General features: G+C 40.0%; 3 protein-coding genes across 5 annotated transcripts; 2 read left to right on the plus strand and 1 right to left on the minus strand.

The window, feature by feature from the left end:
* The first annotated feature begins 368 nt into the window (after positions 1–368).
* Positions 369–5,119, plus strand: LOC145442496 (adhesion G-protein coupled receptor G6-like). 3 transcript variants are annotated; one of them, XM_080320426.1, is made up of 6 exons: positions 380–532; positions 1,422–1,770; positions 1,835–1,893; positions 4,277–4,412; positions 4,476–4,584; positions 4,640–5,119. In XM_080320426.1, exons 1-6 carry the CDS (start codon positions 467–469, stop codon positions 4,758–4,760), a joined length of 840 nt encoding a protein of 279 aa, XP_080176552.1. In that variant the 5' UTR covers positions 380–466; the 3' UTR covers positions 4,761–5,119. The 3 variants fall into 3 exon arrangements, with proteins under 3 accessions (XP_080176554.1, XP_080176552.1, XP_080176553.1); XM_080320427.1 differs by having other exon boundaries at positions 4,289–4,412; XM_080320428.1 differs by lacking the exons at positions 4,277–4,412; positions 4,476–4,584; positions 4,640–5,119 and adding an exon at positions 3,048–3,715 and having other exon boundaries at positions 369–532; positions 1,835–1,881.
* A 138-nt stretch (positions 5,120–5,257) lies between these two features.
* Positions 5,258–7,704, plus strand: LOC145442503 (uncharacterized). The gene is made up of 3 exons (XM_080320439.1): positions 5,258–7,165; positions 7,219–7,364; positions 7,418–7,704. The coding sequence occupies exons 1-3, from the start codon at positions 7,047–7,049 to the stop codon at positions 7,489–7,491; spliced, it is 339 nt and encodes a 112-aa protein (XP_080176565.1). The 5' UTR covers positions 5,258–7,046; the 3' UTR covers positions 7,492–7,704.
* Positions 7,705–11,500: 3,796 nt separating this feature from the next.
* Positions 11,501–20,147, minus strand: LOC145442499 (synaptophysin-like). Its single transcript, XM_080320433.1, has 4 exons — positions 19,875–20,147; positions 16,856–17,020; positions 16,177–16,278; positions 11,501–13,065 (listed from the first exon to the last, which is right to left on the minus strand). The coding sequence occupies exons 1-4, from the start codon at positions 20,079–20,081 to the stop codon at positions 12,823–12,825; spliced, it is 717 nt and encodes a 238-aa protein (XP_080176559.1). The 5' UTR covers positions 20,082–20,147; the 3' UTR covers positions 11,501–12,822.
* Positions 20,148–24,856: the final 4,709 nt, after the last annotated feature.

Genomic DNA, 24,856 nt, shown 5'->3' on the forward strand with positions numbered 1-24,856 from the left:
GCTAGCCTACACTACAGTCAATTGGGTGTGGCAGCTATCAATATAGGTGTGCCATCATGATTTTGTTCATTTGGAAATAATTGACATTCCATCTTTGAATGAATACCATAGGTGGTCAATAAAGAAGTACTTCTACTTTGTAAAAGTACTCAAGTAGGTTATCCTCGATTGGTAAACATTTTATACTACTTCTACTTCACAGTTTTCCTTTTTTTCAGGCAAAACTATGCCTAGAATACTTATTGTTTTACTTGGAGATCGCTACTGCTACTTGAGTAGAAATTTACATAATTACTTCTACTTCAGCTTGAGTAGCAAGGCAGAAGTTAACATCATTAGCAATGAAGTTTTGTATCATAATATATAAGTACATAATTGTGTTCCATTTTAAGTCGATTTCTTTCCATAAAGTCAACAATGCCTGATATTTTTCCAGTTATTTTTAGTTGAATCACTAGATAGCACAATGATTTCGTTTACATCTGGAACGGCCGTTCTCGTCTTGCTGATGACTGCCCGGGTTTATAGCCAGGTAAGAGCATATTTCAGTCAGACTTATTCAACTTCATAATTCTGGTTACAAACTACCCAATTAGAATATCATGACTTTGAAAATTACTAAAGTGAGTAGTTTCGGAAAAGTCACCAATGCGTGAAAAAAAGTACCCAGATTTTTATGTCCCTCGGCTTTATTCATGGAAATATGTAGTACTTCTCAGACAAACTGTACAAAATGAAATGTAAGGAAGTCACAATATATGGTGAAGTAGAAGTACTACAGTAAAATCAGATTTACTTGAGTAAGTACTACGGGTAGAGCAAATTACTTGAGTACTTTCAAAATCAGAAGTGCTTTGTTACTGGTTACATCTGTTCGTAACCAGACTACATAATTCCAGTGGTCTAATTGAAGTGAAATCCCGTTAGTCAGGTTTTCTAATTACATCTAATTAAAGATTCATCTAATTTTGTGTATATGTCAATGGTTCCGAGTCACAAGTTAATTTGACTTATAGTTTTGACTCGAGTCAAGTCAAGTGGTTTTCAATCGAGTCCAAGTAAGAAAACAAATGGTCAAGCCCGAGTCGTAGTGTTTACTGTTCAGTATCGAGTCCAAGTCACGTTCAACTCGCTTCTGTGAAATTTTTGAGTGATATCGACGGCCTCGGATTGATAATAGACTCATTTTTCTCTCTCTAAACATGTTCATTGAAACGGATAAAAGACTTGGCCTAGTTTTCAATTGTCGGTCCTGATGTACGAGACTTGAATTAAGTCATACAGAATGTGTCGAGTCATGCGCAATGACTCGAGTACAAGTCGAGTCAAGAATTGCAACTCATTACAACCCTGGCTATTTTCTAATTGTCTAAATCCGGTTTCAATGTTGCTGTGTCATTGACTATATTTTTTTTCCGCAGGATTGCGGGGATGTAATATTGACGGACAACAGCGGCACTTTTACATCACCCAACTACCCTAAGGATCACGGCCATTCGAGGTATTGCAAATGGACAATTCACGGGGAAGAAGGAAACTTTGTCGAACTCCGTTTTCCGAAATTGGATTTGAACAATATGTTTATGACATGCCAACACGATTACGTAACTGTCGATAATGGAACCACAAGTATAAGGTATTGCGACAAGCGAAGTCCCCCCGAAGTCATTAAAAGTGAAGCCAACGAGATTGTGGTGACATTCGAATCCGACGCCTTTTTCCTGAATGGAAAAGGATTCAAAGCCGTTTACGAGATTGTGGATAAAAATGGTAGGTTTGCCTTGCCGAGTCGTGCTCAAACGAGCGAACGGCTAATTAATGATCATTCTCTCAGGATTGCCACTGGACGAACAGGATGAGGAAAGTGAAGATTATGAATCGGTAAGTTATTTGCTGAAGAGGATTCTCCGGTCCGTCTACTTTTGGCATGTAGGCAATGTACAGTTGCACAAATTACTAATCAGCCGAAGCGGTATTGGAAGCAAGGATATTCTACTTCTATTTGAAATAGTTTGGAGCTTCATCTAATTGGACGCGAGTAGCTTTGCTGACTAGTTTCACCACATCTGCAGATTGTACTTTATTACATAGCCAACATGCACAATGTATACATACCCCAAATTAGCTTAGGTCCATAGGCGCTGAACTCAGGTATGCTAGGTATGCCACGCATGCCTAGGAATTTTTTGGGGGTATGTGGCATACATTCCATTATGCAAGTGACCGGCTGACTAGCTGGTGAATGGTGTGATTTGGAAATAAGCAACGTATTTCGTAATGCTGCTGTTCCCGTGAGCAAATCACAAATGTGAGTACTTCGAAAATGCAAGGCAACGGGACCTAGATTCGGTAATAAAAATGTCAATTTCTATAGGCGTGCAAAATTTCGCGATTGTAATCTTCTGTGTAGAAATATGATATCTAGCGCTGGCCGGAACTTCGTGTCGGCTGTGATGTCATACTGACTCGAGACATTGAACATATATTAGTGGCATAGAGCCCATCCGATTAAATTGTATTTTTAGCCGATTCTGATAAAACCTATAACTGATAACCCCTGATAATCTTGATGTATTTGGCCGATATTCAAAAGATGATCTGGCTTACGGTGCATTTCCAAAACTTGAGAGCATTTATTTCAAGAGCTTTACAGCCATTGCTACGCTTGGACATGAAATTAACTAGAATATCTGGACACCTGTAAGCTATTTAATTGATCGGTATTCCCAGGCTAGCAGTCGCAAATTCTAGTTCTGTCACACCCTTACCACCCCACGATATTTTTTTTGATGTGTGAAATCGACTGTATATTATCGGCTGACCAATAGCAATCGGTTGGGCTCTAGTCCAGATGTTAGCTGACCAACATTAGGATTGAGTTGACTTGTTAGGTGCTGTTATAAGGACCGACTACGTAAAACAGTGTTCACAAAATGTGAAAATTGCAGGGGAATCTCAAATGTCTTTCGAGTTTTGGGTTGATATGTGACGGGGTGTAGCTGAATTTTGTCTGAAAACGAATGACGATTGAGATTCTCCTGCATCAGGGAAAAGTCGCAAACAAGTCCACGCTGCCCGAACAAAGTACGACTTCGAAGCCTGAATCAGCAAATGCAAAGGTCGCGAAACCTCGAAAATCCAAGAAAGGGAAAAAACGAAACAAGAAAAACCGCAAGTCGAAGGAAGAGCGTCGTCGCGAACGAAAACTCCGGAGACAGAAGGCGAAAGCGCTCAAACGCGGCAAAAATAAGAAGAATAAAAGTAAAAAGAGCAAGAAGAATCGCAAACGCGGAAAACGAGCTAAATCTGATGCTTGAATGAAGACTTTTTTACTTTCAAACTCAAAATTGTGGCTCGGTGATGATCTATTTGCTTGCTAGTGGTTTTCCCATCCGTTTTGCCAATAAATTGATGATGGAAATCGAATAAAACCCGAAGCCGATAGGTCAGATGCAAAGACTGTCGGTCTCCTATAATTACACGAAGCTAACTCCCGTTTAGTAGATATCGGGACTGTGATCATGTTTTGTGTTTCACTGTATTTTCATAATGCTGGTATCGTTGAAACGTACACAATTCTGTAGTTCTATGTAAGTCTTTTGTAGACTATTTCCACTGCTTTTGCTGCTGTTTTTTACAAATCATGTCCGCACGCAATCGCCGATCAAATGCACTGATTTCTTCACTGCAATAAACTGATTTCTGCAACAGTGAATGCACGTTTGCCAGACCTCTTTTGCTGTAGGTTGTAATCAAGTCACGAAGTTCTTGAGTCATAAGACCATCTCACTTTCAAATGTATTGACTCGAGTAAAGTCAGGGTCAAATCCGAGTCGTAGTGTTGCGTTCACTGTTCCGTTTTGGGTTCAAGTCATGTTCTACCACCTTTATTCAGCTATGCTCAGGTGATATTGAATGCCCCGCATTCCTAATATGGTAATTTTTCGCACTCTTAACAGTTTCTGGCCCTATTTATCAAGTACCAGTACTGATAGCCGAAATACCAGTAATACCTCTAATGTGCTAACTTGATATTCTTCAAAGTGACGATGAAAGCTCTCTATTGGCCGTCAGAGTCTCCAGTCAAATGACCTGGCCTAGTCGTACCAATAACTCGAGTACAAGTCGAGTCAATGCACGAATTGAGTCACTTGTTGTATTTGAAAAAATTAATCGAGTCACCATAAATTCGTGAGTCGAGTCATTACAATCCTGTCTTACTGATTGCTAGGCTAGCTACAGACATGAGCATGAGTCATTTTCCGTCCAGGACTACACGACTACACACGACATACACACGACTACTGTGATGTCACGAAGTGGCACGAGCACCGGTCTGTTGAGCGCGATCTCGAAAATATCTACGATCTCTAAAACGACGACTTCGAGAGAAAGTCCGACTCATGACGCAGGTTTGTTGCCGCTTACATTTTCGTTTTCTGTTCATTGTAGAATGATTAGTTGATGTTGTTCAGGCAAAATGTCGGGATTTGTGATCGGCGCCATCGTGGTTTTGGTCGGGTTGGTTTTCTGCACGGTCTGTGGAATCGCGTTCGTTCGATATCGGAGGAACAAAAACAAAAGGTCTGTTCAAAACGTCGTTAAAACGTTGACTCGGGTTGAACCTGGTCTCTTTCAGGATCACGTTGAACGTGATCGCGACTCCGGACGACAAGGAGCTGATCAACGGCGGCAAAATCTACAAACGAGTCGAAAACTCGCCGCAAGCTGACCCTGAAGCTCAGAATTTCCCGTTGTGATCGCGCTATTTGCCCGCCTTGAAGTTCCCAGATCTGGCGGACATCCGGACTTGCGACCATCTTGAAGATGGATTTTCGATGTGAACAAATTACGATACGATTGGGACTTGGTCGAAATTGATTCTGAATTTTAAAATGCGCTCATCTCTGATGGAAACATCGGCGTAGATCGGAGTCCGATTAGCGCGACCTTTCTATTTATGCAAGAGCCGTTCGGCGATGAAGACTCGCGGTCTGAGGCCGGGCTTGTCATGTGAGCTTCTGTCACGCACTGTGCTTCGATTCTGTTCGTCTTGAGACAGAGTTTGCTTTTTTTGGCTGTACTTCTTTCCTGTCGAATACACAAAATATTTATGGAACACGCGATTTTTGAGCGGCGTTTGTGGGAATGAACCAGGGTTGGGTCCGAGTCTCTACCCTCTAGTCTCTACCTCCGAGTCGCGGGTCAACTCGTCGCAGACTTGCACAACCAGAAAATTTTCAGCTTTTCTGAATTAGATTGGAATTAGAGCTCAGTGATGAGCATCGGAGCGGAGTTTTGCCGATTTTGTGACAGTCGGAGTTTACAACAGATATTTTTTCGGAGTATTGTAACTTTTGTCTCCGACACCTTTGGATAGGTCTGACCAGAATACACTATTGATTATGATTGCAAACCAAAGCACAGACAGTTGACACCTTGTAAAGCAGTAATATGACGGGTAACATGCAAAAATGATTGCCAAATAAATGCATGAAAATCAGCTATCTGCACTACAATTGGGGACTGGAGAGTAAACAATACTACGAGGCCAACCAAATTATCACATGTACCATGCTTGCCACTGTTTCGGATACCTGAGATTCTTCGGAGTCTGGGATTGAGCTCTTCGGAGTCGGAGGGAGTTTTCCTCAGACACTAAAGTTGTCGGTGGGATTCGGAGTCTCGAAAAGCACTATTCGCTGACTACACGGCTTTTTCCAAATTAGATTAGAATTAGAGTAGGGTTGCCATACGTCCGGAACTTCCCGGACATGTCCGGAATTTCACTGTTCAAGCTTGCGTCTGGGAGGAATTTCTAAAATATGCCTAAATGTCAGGAATTTTGAAGGTTTGGCGTATAGGCTCATAATATTTTCGTACATCAACATAATAACATTATTTTTGGGAATATATATATGCTACATGATAATCGAGCTCGAAAAGGCCCAAAATTATTTCGTGAGTTCCGTCAGATTTCCTGGTCATGTCGATTTCAAATCCCAACGCGTTGGTTTTTATTTTTCAACGCAAAAATGCCATAAACCGAAGTAGACTGTTTAAGTCAGGTCTGCCCGTCTCGAAATTTGGTGTCGTCGGCTTCGCGCCTTTTGTTGTGCTACAACTAACCCTAAGTATTTATACCATATTGCGTGTTGTGACTGGAATTATTCATAGGGATTTTTCTTACACTGTGTTGGAAAACCCCTGATTTACATACATGAGGTATAAATTTAGTCAAAATTAACTTTTTGGAGGTAAAAAATATACCATTGAATAGTATATTCATTTCAATATGAATATACTATTCAATTGTATATTCAAGTTCTGTACCTCCAAGAAGCTCTTCAGGTAAAAAAATGTTAAAATTGTCATTTTTTACGTCAAAATCTTTCATTTCTAGGTCAAAAAATCGCCCTGGTCATAATGAAACGGAAAATGGACGCGCAAACCGGTTTTCGGAGCACCAACCCGGAAAAATGACCTTATTTGGAGTCACTTCACCAGCGATCACAGTTAGATGGCAAAATTTCCCGTTATACATGTCCTCTTTTTGGGATCCGTAAATATTGGGGACCGAAAATTTGTTTCGAGCTTGAGAAGGGGGCGATTGGTTGGGAACAGCCGGATAAGACGAAATTCGAAACCATCCTACCGAGCCAGAAATCTCCTTCAGGATTCCCGAATGCTTTAACGTAATCAGTCCAATTTCGGTAGAAATGAACGTCTCCGTTGATTCTTCGATGGACAACCTGCAACAACGACTTGCCAGTTTGACGTAGAGTCAGGTTTGAAATCGTCACGTTGAGAGCGTATACTTGGCGCTCGGCATGAGATCCGTGGCAAGTTTTATCATCATGACAGCGGTGGCGTTTGTGGCTTTCAGGTTCGTCTCTAGCGCCGAACCGCATCAACCAGAAAGCAGGCATGCAGCGGTGCGGCCTCTCCGGTCGACCCAGTACATTGCGGTTCCAAGATACAACCCGGCTTACAAGTAAGCTCGTATAGCGGCTTGTTTGTCCCACCCAACTTGAAACTGCAGACGCATGTCTCGTTCACGTCTGCTCTCGCCACGGACGACTGCGGTGGCGCTACAGACGCCAGATACGATAAAGAGGACAACGACCACGTCCACAACGGCGTGCAGCGGATTGTCCGGGTTCCGGTAAATATGTTCTGCGTCTCTCTTCCGTGGTCGCCGCAACTGCTCTGTTTCAGGCAGCGTATCAGGGCTGGCTTCAATACAAAGGTTGTTGCTACGAGGCGGGGGAAAACACTGCCACGTTGGAAGACGCACTTACCGCTTGCGACGTTACAGGCGTCTACCTCGCTAATCAGAACGCGAGGAGCGCGGCTGATCGCCAGTGAGTGACGCAATCTGTTCGACGCCACGCCGTGAATGCCTGTTTCATCCCAGAGCGCTGTTCGTTGACCTTCTCGAATTGTCGGGCGATGTTTGGTTGGATATCTACCAGGTCGGCGGCGCTTTAGTTTGGGAGGCAACGGTGAGAGGGAGCCCTACGTCGCGGATGGCGCCACTACTTTTGTAAAGGGGCCCGAGACGGGACTGTGGACGATCCGAACGTGATCACCTTTCGCGATTATAATTATGTCGACGGGTCGTTGTATGTGTGCGAGTACTGCCCTTCCTCTTAGTTGCGTATCGGATCGAGGATTGCTACTGATGGGTGTCGTTCGACAACCTCTATCTGTTCATGACATCGCATTGTATGTTGTGTTTGACTTGTTGAAATGAAAAATATACCAATCTAATGTTGTATTTCCATCATTATATATTAAACTGGATCTGATGAAAAAGTTTCAAATGCTCTGATCAAAGAGGTGCATGTTCCAAATATATTCACGAAATGTTTCCTAACTCGAGTTTATACAGTAGGAAGAGAGTATTAGGACCTCAAATCGGAACACTCACCCAAACTCCCTGTTTCTTATTAGGAAGGCGGATTTGGAAAAAATACCGACTCTTTCATTGAAGTTGCGTCAAAATTTCTTAGAAATACCAAGGATCCTGATTATTTGTATTTTATAGGGTTTAGTTTAAGATAAAACCTCAAATCCAACAACGTAATAGAGCGTTGTAGGATGTGTTTCGTATCATTTACGGACCTTAACAGGCGCTCATGCTTTTATTCGATTTTTGCGAAAAATTGTGACGCGATGAGTGAGTTCTGACAAATTCGGAATCAGCATCGTCAAATTAACTACACTCATTTAACCGGTTTAACCAAAGAAAGTTGAAAAATCTCGACCATAGCCTTTTCAGAAAGTATAGCATATGATACTTCCTTTACTTACATCATATCTTCTCTGACACTGCATAATTTTGTTCACGTCCAACTGCAATATCCATCACTATAAATTTTTTTTTGCTTTCCACCCTAATACAATCCAAAACTGATGCCTAACTTGAGATAAACGTAAGACCTTGGTAGCTTTCACACTATTTAACGACCACTTGCGAATGAATATAACTTTATTAGTTACACTATTAGCTACACCGACAAGATAGCGTTAAGCGTCCGACTTCTTGATCGGTAGCAGACATGGGGTAATCGCGATTAGTAATCGTAATCGATTACGACGATTACAGCATTTTCGAGTAATCGTAATCGCAATCGATTACATTCGAGAAAACTCCGAAGTAGGCCTAATCGTAATCTTAATCGACTATACTTCCCATATTTAATCGATTTCTTTGCAAAAGAACGATTACTTTTTTTCTGTACAGGACTATGAGATAGACTGAACATGAACATTCGTGAACAAGGAAGAGGGATTACACCAGTTAGTGATAGCACAAACGTCAGATTTTCAAATGCCACTGCTCAATATTACGTCAGTAGGGGACTATTAGCTTTGCTCGTCATTGCGTAAGAAGTATCCAGCTATCCACACATAGTGAATAGATATTCGATGTGCATTGGTGTGATTGTAAGAACACTCACCGTACTACATATCAGGTTATCAATACATTTCAGACGCCACTACCTCGCAGCAGGATAATTAACCACCATTCTGCCTAGTTTCAAATAGTAACTTTTGTATTGATGTTTGGCTATGCTTGGTTAAACGCGGTTTGACCGTTGCTGCTTGACGAGCAGTAGGCCTACGTAGTACGAACGTACACCGGACAAAGGTTTGAAATTTTGTAGCCTACTCATCAAATAAAACATTACGGTTTCCACGACGAAGCATTAAAATCAACCACTGCTGATATAAATCATATCCGATCTGGTTCTCGTAATGGCCGCTTGCATTACATTATCTGTATTGAGTTGTAAGCAGAATTATATGTTTACTTTCTCTTATTCTCATATGATTATACTTGAAACGGGCGCTAATCGTTATTTCACATTTCTTTACTCAACATTTGGGCCTGCGGCCATAGCCATCGGCTTATATACAATGTTAGCGTGGCATGTAGCTAAAATCAGGACAAACACAGCAAAACGTCCCCCACTCCAAACGTTGCTCTTAGGCCCCCATAAGGTAGTAAATTTTCAAGTTGAAGATTTAATTTCGTTAATAATATTGGTAATTGCATTATATTACTATTTATTTTTATTCCTCTCTCAGTCCCCGATGGTCAGATTTACCTGAAGAGCTGGAGGCACGTAATTCATAATTATAACCAGGGTTGTAATGACTCGACTCGAGTCACGATTTTCTGATGACTCGAGTCATTTTCGCAAAATTCAGAAATGACTCGACTCGAGTCAATTTGTGTATTGACGCGACTTGGACTCGAGTCATTGCGCATGACTCGAATCAAGTCATATGACTCGAGACTCAGACTTCAAAGACCGACAATTCATTGTAATTTCGAATAATAGTTAAGTTACCACACAATTGAGATCTCGACTATTGGTACTGGTACTTGAAATTGGCGACCACGAACTGCTAAAAGTGGGGAAAATTAGTATATTATAAATGCGAACCATTCGATATCATCAAACAGAGTTATAAAGGGTGGGTTTCACAAGTCATTGACTGGAATATGAGCAGTCAACACAATGACTTGGACTCGACTCGAGTCATAATACCGTGACTCGGACTCGAGCCTATTTTAGCTGACTTGGACTCGGTGGTGAATTGAAAATGACTTGACTCGAGTCAAAACTATAAAACTGAGATTGACTTGTGACTCGGTGCCTTGTGACTTGGTTACAACCCTGAATATAACATCTGGTATCTTGTAATAATTAGTTACTTCAGGGTATGTTGTTAATTCGTGACCTCCGGTCTGTTGTATAATCAAAAGATATTGTGGTGGCCCAAACGTAGCAAACTAAAAGAAATACTTGCGTGAGACGCACCCACTAATTGCCGTGTCTTCAATGCTCTGTGGGTGTCCGGGCGGCATTTGCATTGTCGGCTCAGATCGAAAGGACCGGACTATTAGTCACGCCCACCCAGCGCGGCTATTGACAATGGACACATACCCCAAGTTTCGGCCTATGTCTTTCATTAGTAGCACACTTCGTGGATTCGCATGTTGGCCGAAACCGCATATGTGTTTTGGTGTGACGTGGTGCGGTATTGACTGGCACCTAAATGCCTATTACTACAAATTATGCATGCATTTTTTCTTGGCGTATGTATTTCAAAATCAAGCTATCTAGTAGAGACATTTAAATCGCGATGCTCGTAGATAATTTTCAAGTTCATGAAATCTCTCGCAAATAGTCTATAATTTGTGTTGGTTTACGAAATACTTTCGAGTCCCCTTCGAGCTCGCTCCTCGCCCTATTTTGTGTGCGACAGTTGTGGACCTGGCAAGAATGCAAATCGTTGGGTGGGATAAATCGTCCTATATAAAATAGGCAACGGGTACTTTATGACATAACAAGCAATTATCGCGTCTTTTTTAAAGAAAGTTGTTATCTCATTAGGCCTTTTCCATAGATTGTCTTCTAATATAACTTCTAAGATGCAAAATAAATGTAATCGTGAGTAATCGTGATTACTTTTCCAATGTAATCGTAATCGACTACTTTCTGATTTTGCTGTAATCGTAATCGCGTCATTCAGAAGTAATCGTAATCGCAATCGATTACATTCACGAAGTAATCACCCCATGTCTGATCGGTAGGTCGTGGGTTCGATTCCCGGCCGGTCAGACCAAAGACCTGATTAGTAACACTGGTATCCATGGCTTCCCTGCTTGGCGCTCATGCATTACTGGGATAGCATGGAGGGGTGGTACATGACTCAGAAAGCCGTAAAGGCTATATCTGCACGTCCTTGTCCAGCGGCATATGCACATCATGCACTCATGGTATGCATATGCGCAGATCGTGTGTATGTGTATCATGAGTCGGTGTATATGCCGCAAAAACATCAAGGACTAAAATAAACTACGTCCTTTCTTTTCCATGAACACTAACGATAACAACACCATTATGTGGGGTGTCTGACATACGGCCGCTCCTATACTGACAGTAACGACCGCCGAGGGCTGAAATCGCAAACTCGCGTGTGGTTTCAGTGAGAAACTTTCTCACATATTTAATCGTAACGATCAATCACAACAGAAAGGCTAAATATTACAAATTAAACAATAGATATGAGTCGGTACTGCATGGAGCTCATTTCATAGTAGGGGCTGGGCTACATCGAGTACTTGAGTGATTCGGTTCCGATTCGCGCGCTACCCTTTGAATGATGCAGAAAGTTCAGACGAGTATCTTTAATGTGACCGCAAAGAGAATAATGCCAATTCCACATCACATCAATGATAGTTTAACATTTTTTCGAACGTACCCATTTCATTGCACTTGGCGACATTAATCACTTCACAGAAACGCCGTCTCATACGGCCGAAATACGACTAATCGAGGTTCTAAGGCTTCAACTGTGGGAAGAAACTACGATTTTCGTTGACAAATAAACTCTCGGTGACAAGAAGCGTATCATAACGGTACTCGCAAACTTGGCTTCCACTACTCGCATCAGCCCAAATCGTACTGAATTCGTATTCAAGTACTCAAATCCTTGCACCCTATTCACAACACGCAGCATGCTTCTCGAACAAATTCAAACTACAGCAGTCTACGACAATGTGCATGAATAGAACCAAGTAAACCCCCGTTAAGTAGCTCTCAACGAGGATGATATGACGCACACATTTCGTTGATTCCAACATATATCATCAGCTTCCAAACGACAGTGCCGTTTCGAAAACTCAAGATTTTAGACAGTGAGTTATAATTACAACTCTTTGGTTGAACAGCATGGCAGAGATGAGGATGGGATTACGATCATTTTCAAGCTGGGTATGGACACTTCTACACTTTCATGGGGACTGTTTCCCTGCGCGCATGCGTAATGCGCACAGAAAACCTCTCAAGCTGCGCACAAAAAATCCTTTTTTTAGTCGTTACGCAATGTTGTCCAAGGGACCACGCAGTGAGTTGGTGAGTGCGCGCAGACTCGTGAAAAATTGGAGGGAACATTGTTCATGGGCCCCACGAAATTGTTGGGTTGTCTAAAATAACCACACATAACATAACCATGATCCAAATTCTCAATTTTCGTGCCATATTCGAACAAATTTTAGCCATGATATGGACTCGGATTTTGTGAAGAGGCAAAATAAATGATGAATTTCTAGTTGGACATGAACTTTCTGACACTTCCTAATTTTCATACGACTTTCCAACAAACTTCAACATGATATCGACTTGTCTTTGGAAAGGGGGTCTAATCCAAAATCCTAATTATCTCTGTCACAAAAAGAAGTTAGTCGAAGCACTTCTTTTACATAAAAACTGATATTCTCTACACAAAATCTAGAAACCATTACTGAGCAGCGGGCATTTCAGTGGGCGGCGGGGTGCCATCGTCATGATACGGGGTCTCCTTATAGACAAACCAAACGTTTCCGACCCAAACGACGAAGCTCAGAAAGGCGAACGCGACTGACGCATTCAAAGGGCTGTAGTTGGGGTCGCTTTGGGTGGTGCAAACCACCCCTTCGACCTTGGCCGCGGTTTTCACAGGCTCCAGCTGACACACAGCTCCCGGGCTGCCATAAATTTTCACCTGCAATGAAAATGCCAGAATTGCATGTCGGCCATTCATCAAGTTTAGTGCATCAGTGCTTCTCAGCTGTCGTTCCTTGTCAACCGAGTTGGACCTCTGCAAAATTTTCAGCTTTTCCAAATTAGATTATAACTAGGGCAAGTTTTTGTTGCAGTTAAATCCGCGGATAGTTGCATTTACTTTTGACAAAAGTTGCACTAAAAGACCACATTTTGCTCGGTTGACTAAAAAAGGTCAACTTCCCAAATTGACTAGAATGAAAAAAAGGTCAATTTTCCGGCTCAGCTCCCGAAATACCCGTGAAAGCGTTACTTCGGTGCTGATTTACGGTGTTTCAGTCGAATTTGGCCATGTATTTCACCAAAGTCAAAAATACTTTCATGAAAAATCGAAAAAGTTGCAAAAATTGCATGAAAATAATGGACAAAACTTGCACTATAAGATTGCTTCAAACAGTTTAAAACACCATTCTACATATCTTACGAGTATTTGGGAAGCTGCCGGAAGCTGTAAAAAAAACTTGCAAAAGTTGCAAGAACTTGTCCTCATTATAACTAAAATTTTAGCAGCATTTTTTCCAGATTGGTTTACCATTAAAATTATAATCATAGTTACAGTTTTTACCAATTAGATTAGAACTAGAATTATAGATGAAGTTTTTTCAAAAGTAGACTACAATTAGAAGTATAGCGACAGAGTTTTGCCAAATTAGAATTGTAGCTACAATTATTACCATACCAGATTAGAACTAGAATTTGAGCTGCAGTTTTTTTCAAAAGTAGATTAAAAAATTAGATTAGAATTAGAACTACTGAATTTGTGAAAACTTGTAAATTGAATAAAGTTCAGTTCATATCAAATCAGAGTTAATCCCCGTATCATGAGAATTACAAATGTATGTCCAACAAGCTTGTCTCGTTCCGCACGATACAGATCTCCTGTTGCATTTTCAGGAAAAGCAGATTAAATTAAGATTATGCTGAGAGGGTGAGAGCAATCAAAGATTTCAGAAATTAGATTAGAATTAGAGCAAAGAAACATTTGACAAGATTACTGGCATTTCGCTCTAATTGGTATAATTAGACAACTAGAATTATCTAGCCATAGTCGGTCGTGATTTCCAGGCGGTCCACCAGATATATTTTTATGTCTTAATTGCGAAGTGGTAGAAGCTGGAGACTTGACAATCATTTTTTGCAATGTAGCATAAAATTTTTACTTGATTTCTCATGTATTTTTCTGCATTTCTGCGTTCTGAATTAGACACAGTGCACGTCGCAATGATGGAACTGTTCAACAGCAGCTTAAAACACGTTCAAGACCAGGGTTACCGTATGCCCTCGTCAACCAGAAACAAAGTGGGAATAATTACCCATTTTTCAGGATTTTCCTCCGGTTTTGCAAGTTTGAAAATTTTGAAAAAGTGTCCCTTTCCAGATTTCCAAAATACGGCACCCCTATTCAAGACCAGTTATACTTAGAAGAAGTTTTAACCAATTTCGACGGTTCCATTTAGCGACATTAGTAAACAGTGAAGTCACAGTTCTTTCAAAATAACGGAACGGAAAATTTCAGGTCAGGGGTTTTTCGCACGAATTCGCTTTGCGGAAAACGCAATAAACTGGTTATACCACATGTACCTACAATCAAAAAGTCTGCCGTAAATATCTCCATCAAATCGGTCTTTCCAATATTTGCGTTTGAGTTACACACACCAGGGTTGTATTGACTCGACTGACAATTACTCGGAATCTAAGATTGATTTTCCTAATCTTAGAATGTCCAGTACATCAGTTTTACGGGGGTAGTAAAAATTGAGAGTACAAATAGGCAATGTTGCAGCCGATAGATCTATTCAATATCACAATAGGTTAATCATTTCGGCCGATTATGAAGCCTACTAATCCAAGGAAAGCCGCATACAGAAATGACTCGACCACACTTAATTGGGATTTCGTCTATTGGTACCGGGACTTAAAATGCGACCAGAAACTGCTCTAATTGAAGAAAATTAATATACCATTATAAATGCAAACCATTTCGATATCACCATTGAACGCAGTTATAAAAAGTGGGTTTAACAAGACTTTGACTGGAAACTGAGCACCGAGCAGGCAACACAATGACTTGGACATGACCCTCTGCTCTCTGACTTGGACTCGGACTTGACTCGGCGGTCAATTGAAAATAACTCGACTCAATTCGAGTCAAAACTGTAAAAGTGAGATTGACTTGTGACTCGGTGCCTTGTGACTTGGTTACAACCCCGGCACAGACTTGCCATAATTAGTCGCCATCACTTTGAATTTTGATGATTCCACCGGTCCACAAAATTTGTTTTTGAATTGTACCAGTCCGCAAGCAGAATGTCTAGGAAGCTCTCTTATCCTCCACATGACTGTCAGTAGTCCGGGGTGCCCGTGAACAAGTCAAAATTTATGGCGTGGAAAACTGCTTTAGGGCAGTGCTACTCAAACTGGGGGACGTGATCACGTGAAAGTATCTGAGTGGGGCGCAAAGCCGACTGGCCAAGAGGAATGATATTTATTGAACTCGGAATGAGTTTAATTTGTGCTAAAACTTCCGAGTTCAAACAACAGCAGTAATCCTAATTATTATTTGTCAGACCTAAAAACGGGAGATTTTGACCTAAAAATGAAAATGTTGACCTAATGTATGTAAATTAGGTATTTACCGACACAATGTTCGAATTGTACTACTTATCTTCATTTCTGGTTGGCACTGCCTGAAGTAGTTTTGCCTGAAAAAAATGTTTTGACTTGAAAACTGACAATTTTTACATGAAAAAACTTTCAACAAAAGACACTTTCCTACTAATCCAACATTCTCAGGTAGAAAGTGTCTGTCCTTACTAAGTAGCTTGCCAAAAATGGAGAAAAAGTGTGTGCATACACTGCTGGTGATACACCGTGTTGCTTCATTCAACAAGTCAAGTCGAGTCAACAAAAAATTGTGACTCGAGTCGAGCCAGGACTCAAGTCATTGCAACCCTGTTATGAACGCAATAAATTTTGACGCGTTCATGGTGAACGCCGATGGGTGATTTGTCATATTGTCATGAAACACTAAGCACACACGACTATTCCAAACCTGGTTCACTCCCCAAGCCCACGAGGCGGCCGCAGTCAGCCAGAGAAACGCCCAGATTACGGTCACCACGAGGTCGGTCATCGTTACCAGGTGCTCACGAGCCTGCAGAGAAAACGATATCCAAACAAATTCGCATTCGAAGCAAAATCTTTTTAATATTCGGGTTCATTTCAACAAGAATATACCATTCAATTGTATATTGAAGTTATGTACCTCCAAGGGCGTCTTAAATTACTCGTTGCTGACGAGTGTCAGTGGATTGTTTCAATACAAATACATGAAAAAGCTTTTCCAACGGCTGATATTCAAATTAACCTCCATTGGGCTGTTGAAAATAATCTTCAAATTTTTGAATCCAAAAAAATAGTATTTCAGGTGGCTTTTTGTATAATAAATAAATGATAGAATTTCCCGCTGTAAATACTATTTGTATACAAATCCGAATTCTTTTTACTCCAATAACTTTGCTTCTACGGGTTGGAATTGAGAAAAATTTGTTAGCACCGATTTTTTAGACAACCTAACAATTTCATGAGGTATCCAGTAAAATTTGAAAAATTTTAATTTATATTTAAGATATCCAAAACTTTCTTTTCTATTAGCAATGGTTCTACAGGTTGGAATTTAGCCAAATTCGGCGTTGTAACCTAACAATTTTATCAAGCACCCTAGTCCTCACCTTTCTCATTTCGACTTCAAACGCGACGTAGAACACAATGCTACCCAGACAGATCAGGAAAGCCATAACGCCGACAAACACAAACCATTGAGACGTCGGGCTGAAATCACCTTCCAGAGTGACGGTGGCGTCGATGATATTTCCAGTGGCGTTGCAGCTCAACACCTGAAAAGATATCAACAAATTATCACAGGAAACACCGCACCAAACATACAGTTCCAACCCTCTGTGGTGCAGGCTTGGACAACTAGATAATTCTACTGGTCTCATTACACTAATCATAGCGAAATGACGGAAAATTTATTTATAATCTAATTTGTGAAATCTTTTTATGCTTTCATTTCAATTCAACTGCCGGTGTTCCTGAAACTACTACATAAGAACTGTGCTGTGCGAAACGAGCCAGGCTTGGTGTAGGCCTACAGCAGGGCTCTTCAAAAATGACTTTTTTCCTCAAATCGCACTGGCTACTTGATAAAATTGTTAGGTTACCTAATTCAAGCCTACACGCCAAATTTGGTTCAATTCCAACCAGTAGCCGCATTGCTACAGGAGAAAAAAGGTTCTATTTATTATATAAAATATTCGATCACCGCAAGGGGATTTCCACTGAAGTCACTGGGGCATAACGGTGAAAGTATATTTTTCACATAGGGCTACTGGCCTGTGTGCATTGCAGCTTCGCCATTCATCTTTATAATTTACGGACATTCAGTGAAGACTTCGCGTCTCTCTGACTCCCTACGACCATGACGTCACGAAAATGGCCGATATTTTTTACCTCCAATGGCCGATACCGATATTTCTTTCCAAGTGTGACATCGACTCGATATTATCGGCTAGCCGATAATTGGTCGGGCTCTAGTAAAGACTATTTTATTCATAATCCAAATTTTTCGACGGCAATAACTCCGCTTCTACTGTTTAGAATTGAACCAAATTTGGTGAACATCGTTTCTATAGACAACCTAACAATTTCATGGGGTGAACAGAAGATTTTCAAATTTTTTGTTATTTATTTTTATATAATAAATTGAAACTTTCTTCTCCTGTAGCAATGCGGCTACTGGTTGGAATTGAACCAAATTTGGTGTGCAGGCTTAAATTAGCTAACCTAACGATTTTATCAAGTCAAGTAGCCAGTACGATTTGAGAAGAAAACGTCATTTTTGAAGAGCCCTAGTGTACAGGCATTTCCAGTTCTCATGCTGATGAGAATGAACCAGAATTTAATACAATCAGAACTTAATTCAATTTCCGTGTCTTCAGAAATGTAGTGAGTCTAATTCTAATCTAATTATTTTGAATAAGCTGTGTAGCTATGATTTTAATTCTAGTCAAATTCAGAAAAAAAAATTGTATAGCTATATTTGTAATTATAGTGCAGTTTTTAAAAATAAACAGTGTAGCGATCATTTCAATTGTAATGCAATTTTAAAAAGCTGAAAATTTTCCAGTTGTCCAAGTGTGCAGCGGAGTCAGAGTTTTGAGAAATTTTCTCTTCATGGAGTCACAGGATTTTCCAACACCGTTTGGAGTCATAATTTGGAAAACAGAGTTTAATAATAGCCGAGCCCGACTCAGCTTTTCTAAAATCAATCATTCGTAAATATCAGCGTTGCATTTAGAGAAATTATCAAGTTTTCCTGGCTTCTTTACCATGAAATCAGGAAGTGGCAAGATGTCACAGTCACATATTGCTGATGCAGCCTTGTAAATTAACTGAATAGAATCAGAACGACACCTACCAATGAAAACCAGCGAATACGGCACTTGGTGACCCGTAATCCTAATCCTAGTCTACCCTAACCTCCCCCGAACCTCTCCCTATCCCTAACATAACCCGGACTCGAATACATTATTAGATACACACCAAATGCCGCCTTCACGCATAATTTATTGAGGAGTTAGAGTGAGTCATTAATTTTAGAATACCTTTATGCAATATTGACGCAACGCTTTTATAATAATAATAGCTAATTACATTTCCAACGCCAAATTCGCTGGTAACCCTACCAAAAACCATGAATGATCCTTATGCGATTGTAAGGGATAATTAGATTTATTTTTATAGAATACTGCAAAGGCAAACACTTTGGAATAAATAATTCAAACTAATAGTTCGATACACTTTGGTAGTATTAATGACGAAAAAATGTAACAAACGTAGAATATTCTTGGTAGATTTAGAGCAGCAAAAAAATCACAAAACGGTCCCTTAAAAAATCAACAACAAAAAACAGCATGTTCGATTTTATAGTGTCAACGTAATGTGAACTTTGCGAGCAACTATGTATGGTTGAGTTTTTGACAGCTCAACCATAATATTATTTAATAAATTTTCAAATTCCGACACTCCAGAAATTTCGCGTGAATTTTTTGGAAGGTGCCTTGCAGTCCTAAAAAAATTGTCTTGTGGACCCCAAAAGGAACACGGGCGCCAGTTTGAGAACCACTAACTTGGAGGAATGTTGGAGCTGGAGTCATATGCAGCGTGTTGAAAGTTTTTTGAGTTTTGACGGGTCTCGAATCATGTGACTTAGTTTATTCATGAGCAATCCGAGTCAATACCAGGGTTGTATTGTAAGTATGTCACCAGGTTCCGATTCATAGGTTAATCTTACTTTTATAGTTTTGACTCGAGGGTCAAGTTGAGTCATTTCCAAGTCAGGGAGTAAAAGGGCGAGTCAGAGTCGTAATGTTGAGACTCGAGACCAAGCCATAGTGTACACTGTCCATTATCCTGTGCAAGTAAGACTCGACTCACTTTTTGAAACTCTTGGGTGATATCAAAGGCCTCTGATTCATACATAGGTCTACTCGATTTTCTCACTCTCATGTTGTCACGTTTATTCAAACTGATAAAAGACATTTCCGGGCTCATTTTTCTGAAATCGGTCCTGATATACAAGACTTGAATCAAGTCATATAAATTTTCTCGAGTCATATGACTTGTTCAACACAAATTGTGATTTTCCATATTCGAGTTGAGATAAGCTAGATAAAGACACGTGCTCACCGGAATCGAACTCCCTTGAAGATTGAACGGGTATGAGATTGGAACCTGAAACGTTTTGGCGTCCGTATCTGCGCTGCACTTCAGTGTCCCCACTCCGATGTCGTTGTAACCTCCGGTAGTTGCAAACGTGACGATCGCCAGGACAAATTCGATCACTCGGATGAAGCCGCGGGGCTCCAGAAGCACACGGTGCCGAATCTCCACCATTTTATATAAATTATCTAATACTGAATCTTCAATCTTGCAAAACAAGAAAATGGTGAATAAGTTATGCAAATGTCAGTGAGCCGGAGAGGATTGGTTCATCAGTCATTGCCTGTGCATGTTCATCTATGTTGTCAATTTCTTCAACTAGCGGAATAAAGTATAGTTCAAAAATCCGATTTTATATCTACCACACTCCTTCAAAGTACATATTGCAATAATTCATGTTTGTGTTAACATTATACTGCTTGGATTTTCAAGTCCGTGCCACCATCAAGTTTAGAGTGAAAAAGTTGATTTTTTTTCAATTCCTTAGCCCCAGAATTGGATAATTAGACATTTTAATTGGTTAAAAAGATCGAATTTCAAGATTTTTGCATGCAGCGCCACTTAGTGACAATAGAAATTTTAATCGCATCATCTTTTAAACCGCTGAAAATTGTTCAATATTTCTTCAATTTACTTAGAATTAAAAAGAAAACATTTATGAATATTGGACAATTCTGAGGGTATGCATTACAGCCCTTGCTATATTATAATGGAATTAGCCTTGAGTAGCACCAATGCTGGCAAGCATCTCAATTCTACCAGGAACTATTTAACAAGGTTATAATGACTCGACTCAAGTCACGATTTTTTAGCAACTCAATTTGGCTCGAGTAATTTGTTGAAAATACGGAAAATGACTCGACTCCAGTCAACTTGCTTATTGGCTTGATTTGAACTCGAGTCATTGTGCATGACTCGGACCAAGTCCTATAACACTAGACTCCGACGATCAAGACTTCACTGTAATTTTGAAGAATACTTGAGTTACCATCCTGTTGGCATTTCGTTTATTAATACTGGTACAAGAAAATGTGACCAGAAACTGATACAAGTGAGGAAAATTAGTATATTATGAATGCGAAGCCCTCAATACCATCAAGTACAGTTGTAAATTTCCGTGATAAACTGTTCAATCTTTGCATATTGAATCAAATCTGATGTATAGTCAGTAAATGTAACCATGGTTGGTGTGATTGTATGCAAAATATGGTCAATCACTCAATTTCAAAAGCCAATGACTAGAATGTCATCACATCAAGCTCTGAACTCTGTTTGGGATATAGCATGGCAAAAATAAGATTGCTAATGAATCCCACTCGAAGCGTTATCCTCCAAGAATAATATGTTTTTGTGGTGTCTTGGCGACATATTGCCCTTTTCACGAACCCCCTAAAATTAGTTCATGGAGTCCTTACGGTTCAAGTTCAATAATCCCTGCTCTAGACCCAGTCACTAAGGTGCCTGGGTGGATGTCACATTCTTATACGTACTCAAAGTCGTTTCAACATCCTCCTATCTCTTCATTATATCGCAATGTTATGGTGGGTTAATCCCATGAAAATTACTGACTGATTGAAATAAAGACAGTGGTTTCTTGCGGCAGCAATGTCATTGTCGTGATTGTGCATACTTGCTGTGCAGTGTGCATTGTGCAATCAAATGAATCAATCACACCAATCCTTTTCTTTATTTGCGTTTGACAGATCTTACAAATCAAACAAGGGGTGGCTGGAGCGCAAGTCAAGAAGACCTGATCGTAGACGTGAAATTGTTTCAATACAAGCATAGTTAAACGTGATAAAAGGACAGTCGCTACATGCTCTACTGTTAAAATTATAGCGCTGATATCGTAAACGACCTACCGTAAACCGGGGTAACATTGGACAATTCTCAACAATTCCGCTTTGTATCTTGGAAATGCTAGGGTGTAGGGGAGGCAAGTTTTGTGTTTTTTTGGAGTCATGGAGCAAAGATTAGAATTAACTAGTCCAAAATCTTCATGGTCATAAATAAGTACCTTATTTTTGTAAATTATCCGTGTATAAAGTTACCCGTGCATGTGGGGTAACTTTGGACAATGTAGTTTTTTGTATGCCTTTACCCTCTATTGTTTATGAAACCTCGTAAATTAGGCTTATATGGTAAGAGTTGATGAGAGCAGTGACTAAAACTGAAACAAAATAGTATATGTCTGGCCTATTGCATGATTTTTATCTGATCCCCCCCCCCCCAAAAAAAAAATAGGTTGTTTATGAAGGCTAATGTCCCCTTATTCATCCCTTTACTCAATTTTCCCTCATGCCTTCACCAATTGGGACTTATAATAACGTATGGTGACAATGGGGTATCCCACTGGCAGTGTCAGCAATTTACAGCAAACATCAAGTACTGTACTGTACTGTATGTACTGTAGCGTGATTTATTGCCGATTTCGAATATATTACTGTTCTAGAAAAGATATACTTTCCCTTTCCTATGTCCTCTGATGGATATATTTGTCGTAATTTACGATATCCCATATTCAGCAGGCGCATCTTTAGGAGTATGTGATAAGTTTTTCAAGTAGCTTACACCCGATTACAATCTCTCAGCTCATTGCCTACCCATTTTTTCATATTTTGGCAAACCATCAATTTATTAACCTTCTCATTCCATTTAAGAAGCCATCAGGCCGGTTATAAGGAATATAGTTGACGATACCCTTTGACACAGATGAAGCAGTCACTTTCCAGAGCTCTAAATATCACATTTTTCACTGTCCAAAGTTGCCCCGTTCGGATAAAATTTGACGGGGTAACTTTGGACATCACATTTTCTCGTATTGATCTAAGGGTGAGTCCACTGAGATTTTGGCCCTATATGGAATCTCGGTTCATTTTTTGAAATAAATCCTGCGTGATGAGAGCTTTTCTATATAGAATAATTAAGCAAATAAACAAAAAATCCTGCGTGACGTTGCCACCAATTCCATTCCGGATTTTGGCCATGGATTAAGACTACTTAGAGGTATCTGCTGCCAAGTTTTGAATCTATGAATCACATGATATCTATGTTTGGCTGTAAGAAGTTTATTGGCCATCAATTTTGGCGAAATTGACCCCCTCCATTAATTTATCGATGTTGGGTCAAGTTTATCTGGTAGTGAAATGAATCCACCTTTTATAGAGACTACTTGTAGTACTGTTGCCTCATGAAAAAGAATTGGACATCCAGCGGCAACCCTTTTTCATCAATAACCATTTAAATCTTTTACTGCTTAGTGTCCAAAGTTACCCTTAAGTCCAAAGTTACCCCGGTTTACGGTATCCTTACTGTATAACAACCCTTCTCGTTAGTCATATATTTACTGAATGTTGACTCTACGTATATGTGTGTGATTTAATATATATGTTTCACGTAATTATTTATATATGCATCAAACACCCCAAACGGGTGGCGACTGACTCTGGTGGCGACTGACCTAACGGCCCCTCGTCGTCTCCCAGTCTATACCGCAATATTTGTTTCGTATATTTTATTTATTGATGTGACGAATAAAAGACTATCCATCCATCCATCCATCCATCCATCCATCCATCTATCCATCTATCCATCTATCTATCTATCTATCTATCTATCTATCTATCTATCTATCTATCTATCTATCTATCTATCTATCTATCTATCTATCTATCTATCTATATTTGTGTCACAAATATCATCAACTGACTGGAATAATTGAAATAAATCTGGATTCTGAAAACTGCGGCAGCGTCTGGTGCTCAGTGAAGCGATAAACTCGTGACTACTGTTGGTCAAGGCGTTACCGTCGAGCTCCAGCGTACCCATCGCTAAACACTATAGCCGCAAGTGGGTGATCGTAGGCCTGTACAAAATTATATTCGGTCGTTTTCGATCATCAGTTTCCCGGTTTCTCAGCTTTTGCCAAGGTCGTTGAGTCGAATAGAGGGAGAGAGAGACCTAGAGAAGTATACCTTCGGCTCTGGAACCAATGATGATGATTACTCCCGAACATATCCAGGGATATCTAACAAAATTATGATGATACGAAGTCGTGAGTCATTTTATTTCAGTATTACCATAGCTTTTATAAAGGCTATGGTATTACTACAGTTAACTACCGGTTAAGTACGCACCCGTTTAAGTTCGCATCCCAAATAAGTACGCAGAAATTCTTCACAAATTCTGGGTTCAACTTTTTCAGCAATTTTTTTCATTTCAACAGCAACTACATTAACTGGAAAACTTGAACGTCAATTAAACAATAGTTCAATGCTTGAACATGTCGTGTAAAGTGATCTGATTTTGCACTCTTTTGTATATTTTAATTAAATAGTATATTCATATTGAAATGAACCCGAATATTTTCGGCTGACACTCGTCAGGGGTAATCGTCAGCAACTAGTAGAGAATTGGAAAGAACATTGTATATCAACAATCGTATCACAAAATACTACTAGTTGCTGACGATTACCCCTGACGAGTGTCAGCCGAAAATATTCGGGTTCATTTCAATATGAATATACTATTTAATTGTATATTGAAGTTCTGTACCTCCAAGAAGCTCTTTGTATATTTTGCACTCTTTTCTGCATATGGCTTCCAACGTCGCCTGTTTCAGTTTTCGCTGAAGCATTCAAAAGTGCTTTTGGGATCGGAAGCATGTCCTGCTTGATCCTGTGAGGCATGACACAGTAAGTGATCCTCAACTACAGGCACTTTGTTGGGCAACGTATCGTCAATGACGTATAAATGCAAAATTTGTGCTTAGATGCACGCATATCTTCACTAGGTGGTTGCATATCTGCTAAGTACGCACTACCACATAAGTACGCACAAACTACTCAGGATCAAGTTGCGTACTTAACCAGGAGATGACTGTATATCAGATCAAAACACTAGAAGATTCGAATAACTATATTGAAAAGGTAGGAGGGTGTGCAGAAACA

The sequence above is a fragment of the Botryllus schlosseri genome, chromosome 7 (assembly GCF_051294905.1).
Source record: "Botryllus schlosseri isolate E-star chromosome 7, Bs_hap1, whole genome shotgun sequence".
Lineage (NCBI taxonomy): Eukaryota > Metazoa > Chordata > Ascidiacea > Stolidobranchia > Styelidae > Botryllus > Botryllus schlosseri.

Coding starts and splice junctions, on each gene's coding strand:
- LOC145442496 (XM_080320426.1), top strand. CDS start 467: ATGATTTCGTTTACATCTGGAACGGCCGTTCTCGTCTTGCTGATGACT. Junction 533..1,421: donor CTGCCCGGGTTTATAGCCAG/GTAAGAGCATAT, acceptor TTTTTTCCGCAG/GATTGCGGGGATGTAATATT. Junction 1,894..4,276: donor ATGAATCGGTAAGTTATTTG/CTGAAGAGGATT, acceptor GTCCAGGACTAC/ACGACTACACACGACATACA.
- LOC145442503 (XM_080320439.1), top strand. CDS start 7,047: ATGTCTCGTTCACGTCTGCTCTCGCCACGGACGACTGCGGTGGCGCTA. Junction 7,166..7,218: donor AGCGGATTGTCCGGGTTCCG/GTAAATATGTTC, acceptor GCTCTGTTTCAG/GCAGCGTATCAGGGCTGGCT. Junction 7,365..7,417: donor AGGAGCGCGGCTGATCGCCA/GTGAGTGACGCA, acceptor GTTTCATCCCAG/AGCGCTGTTCGTTGACCTTC.
- LOC145442499 (XM_080320433.1), bottom strand. CDS start 20,081: ATGGTGGAGATTCGGCACCGTGTGCTTCTGGAGCCCCGCGGCTTCATC. Junction 17,021..19,874: donor TTCAAGGGAGTTCGATTCCG/GTGAGCACGTGT, acceptor ATATCTTTTCAG/GTGTTGAGCTGCAACGCCAC. Junction 13,066..16,176: donor GGGCTTGGGGAGTGAACCAG/GTTTGGAATAGT, acceptor TTTTCATTGCAG/GTGAAAATTTATGGCAGCCC.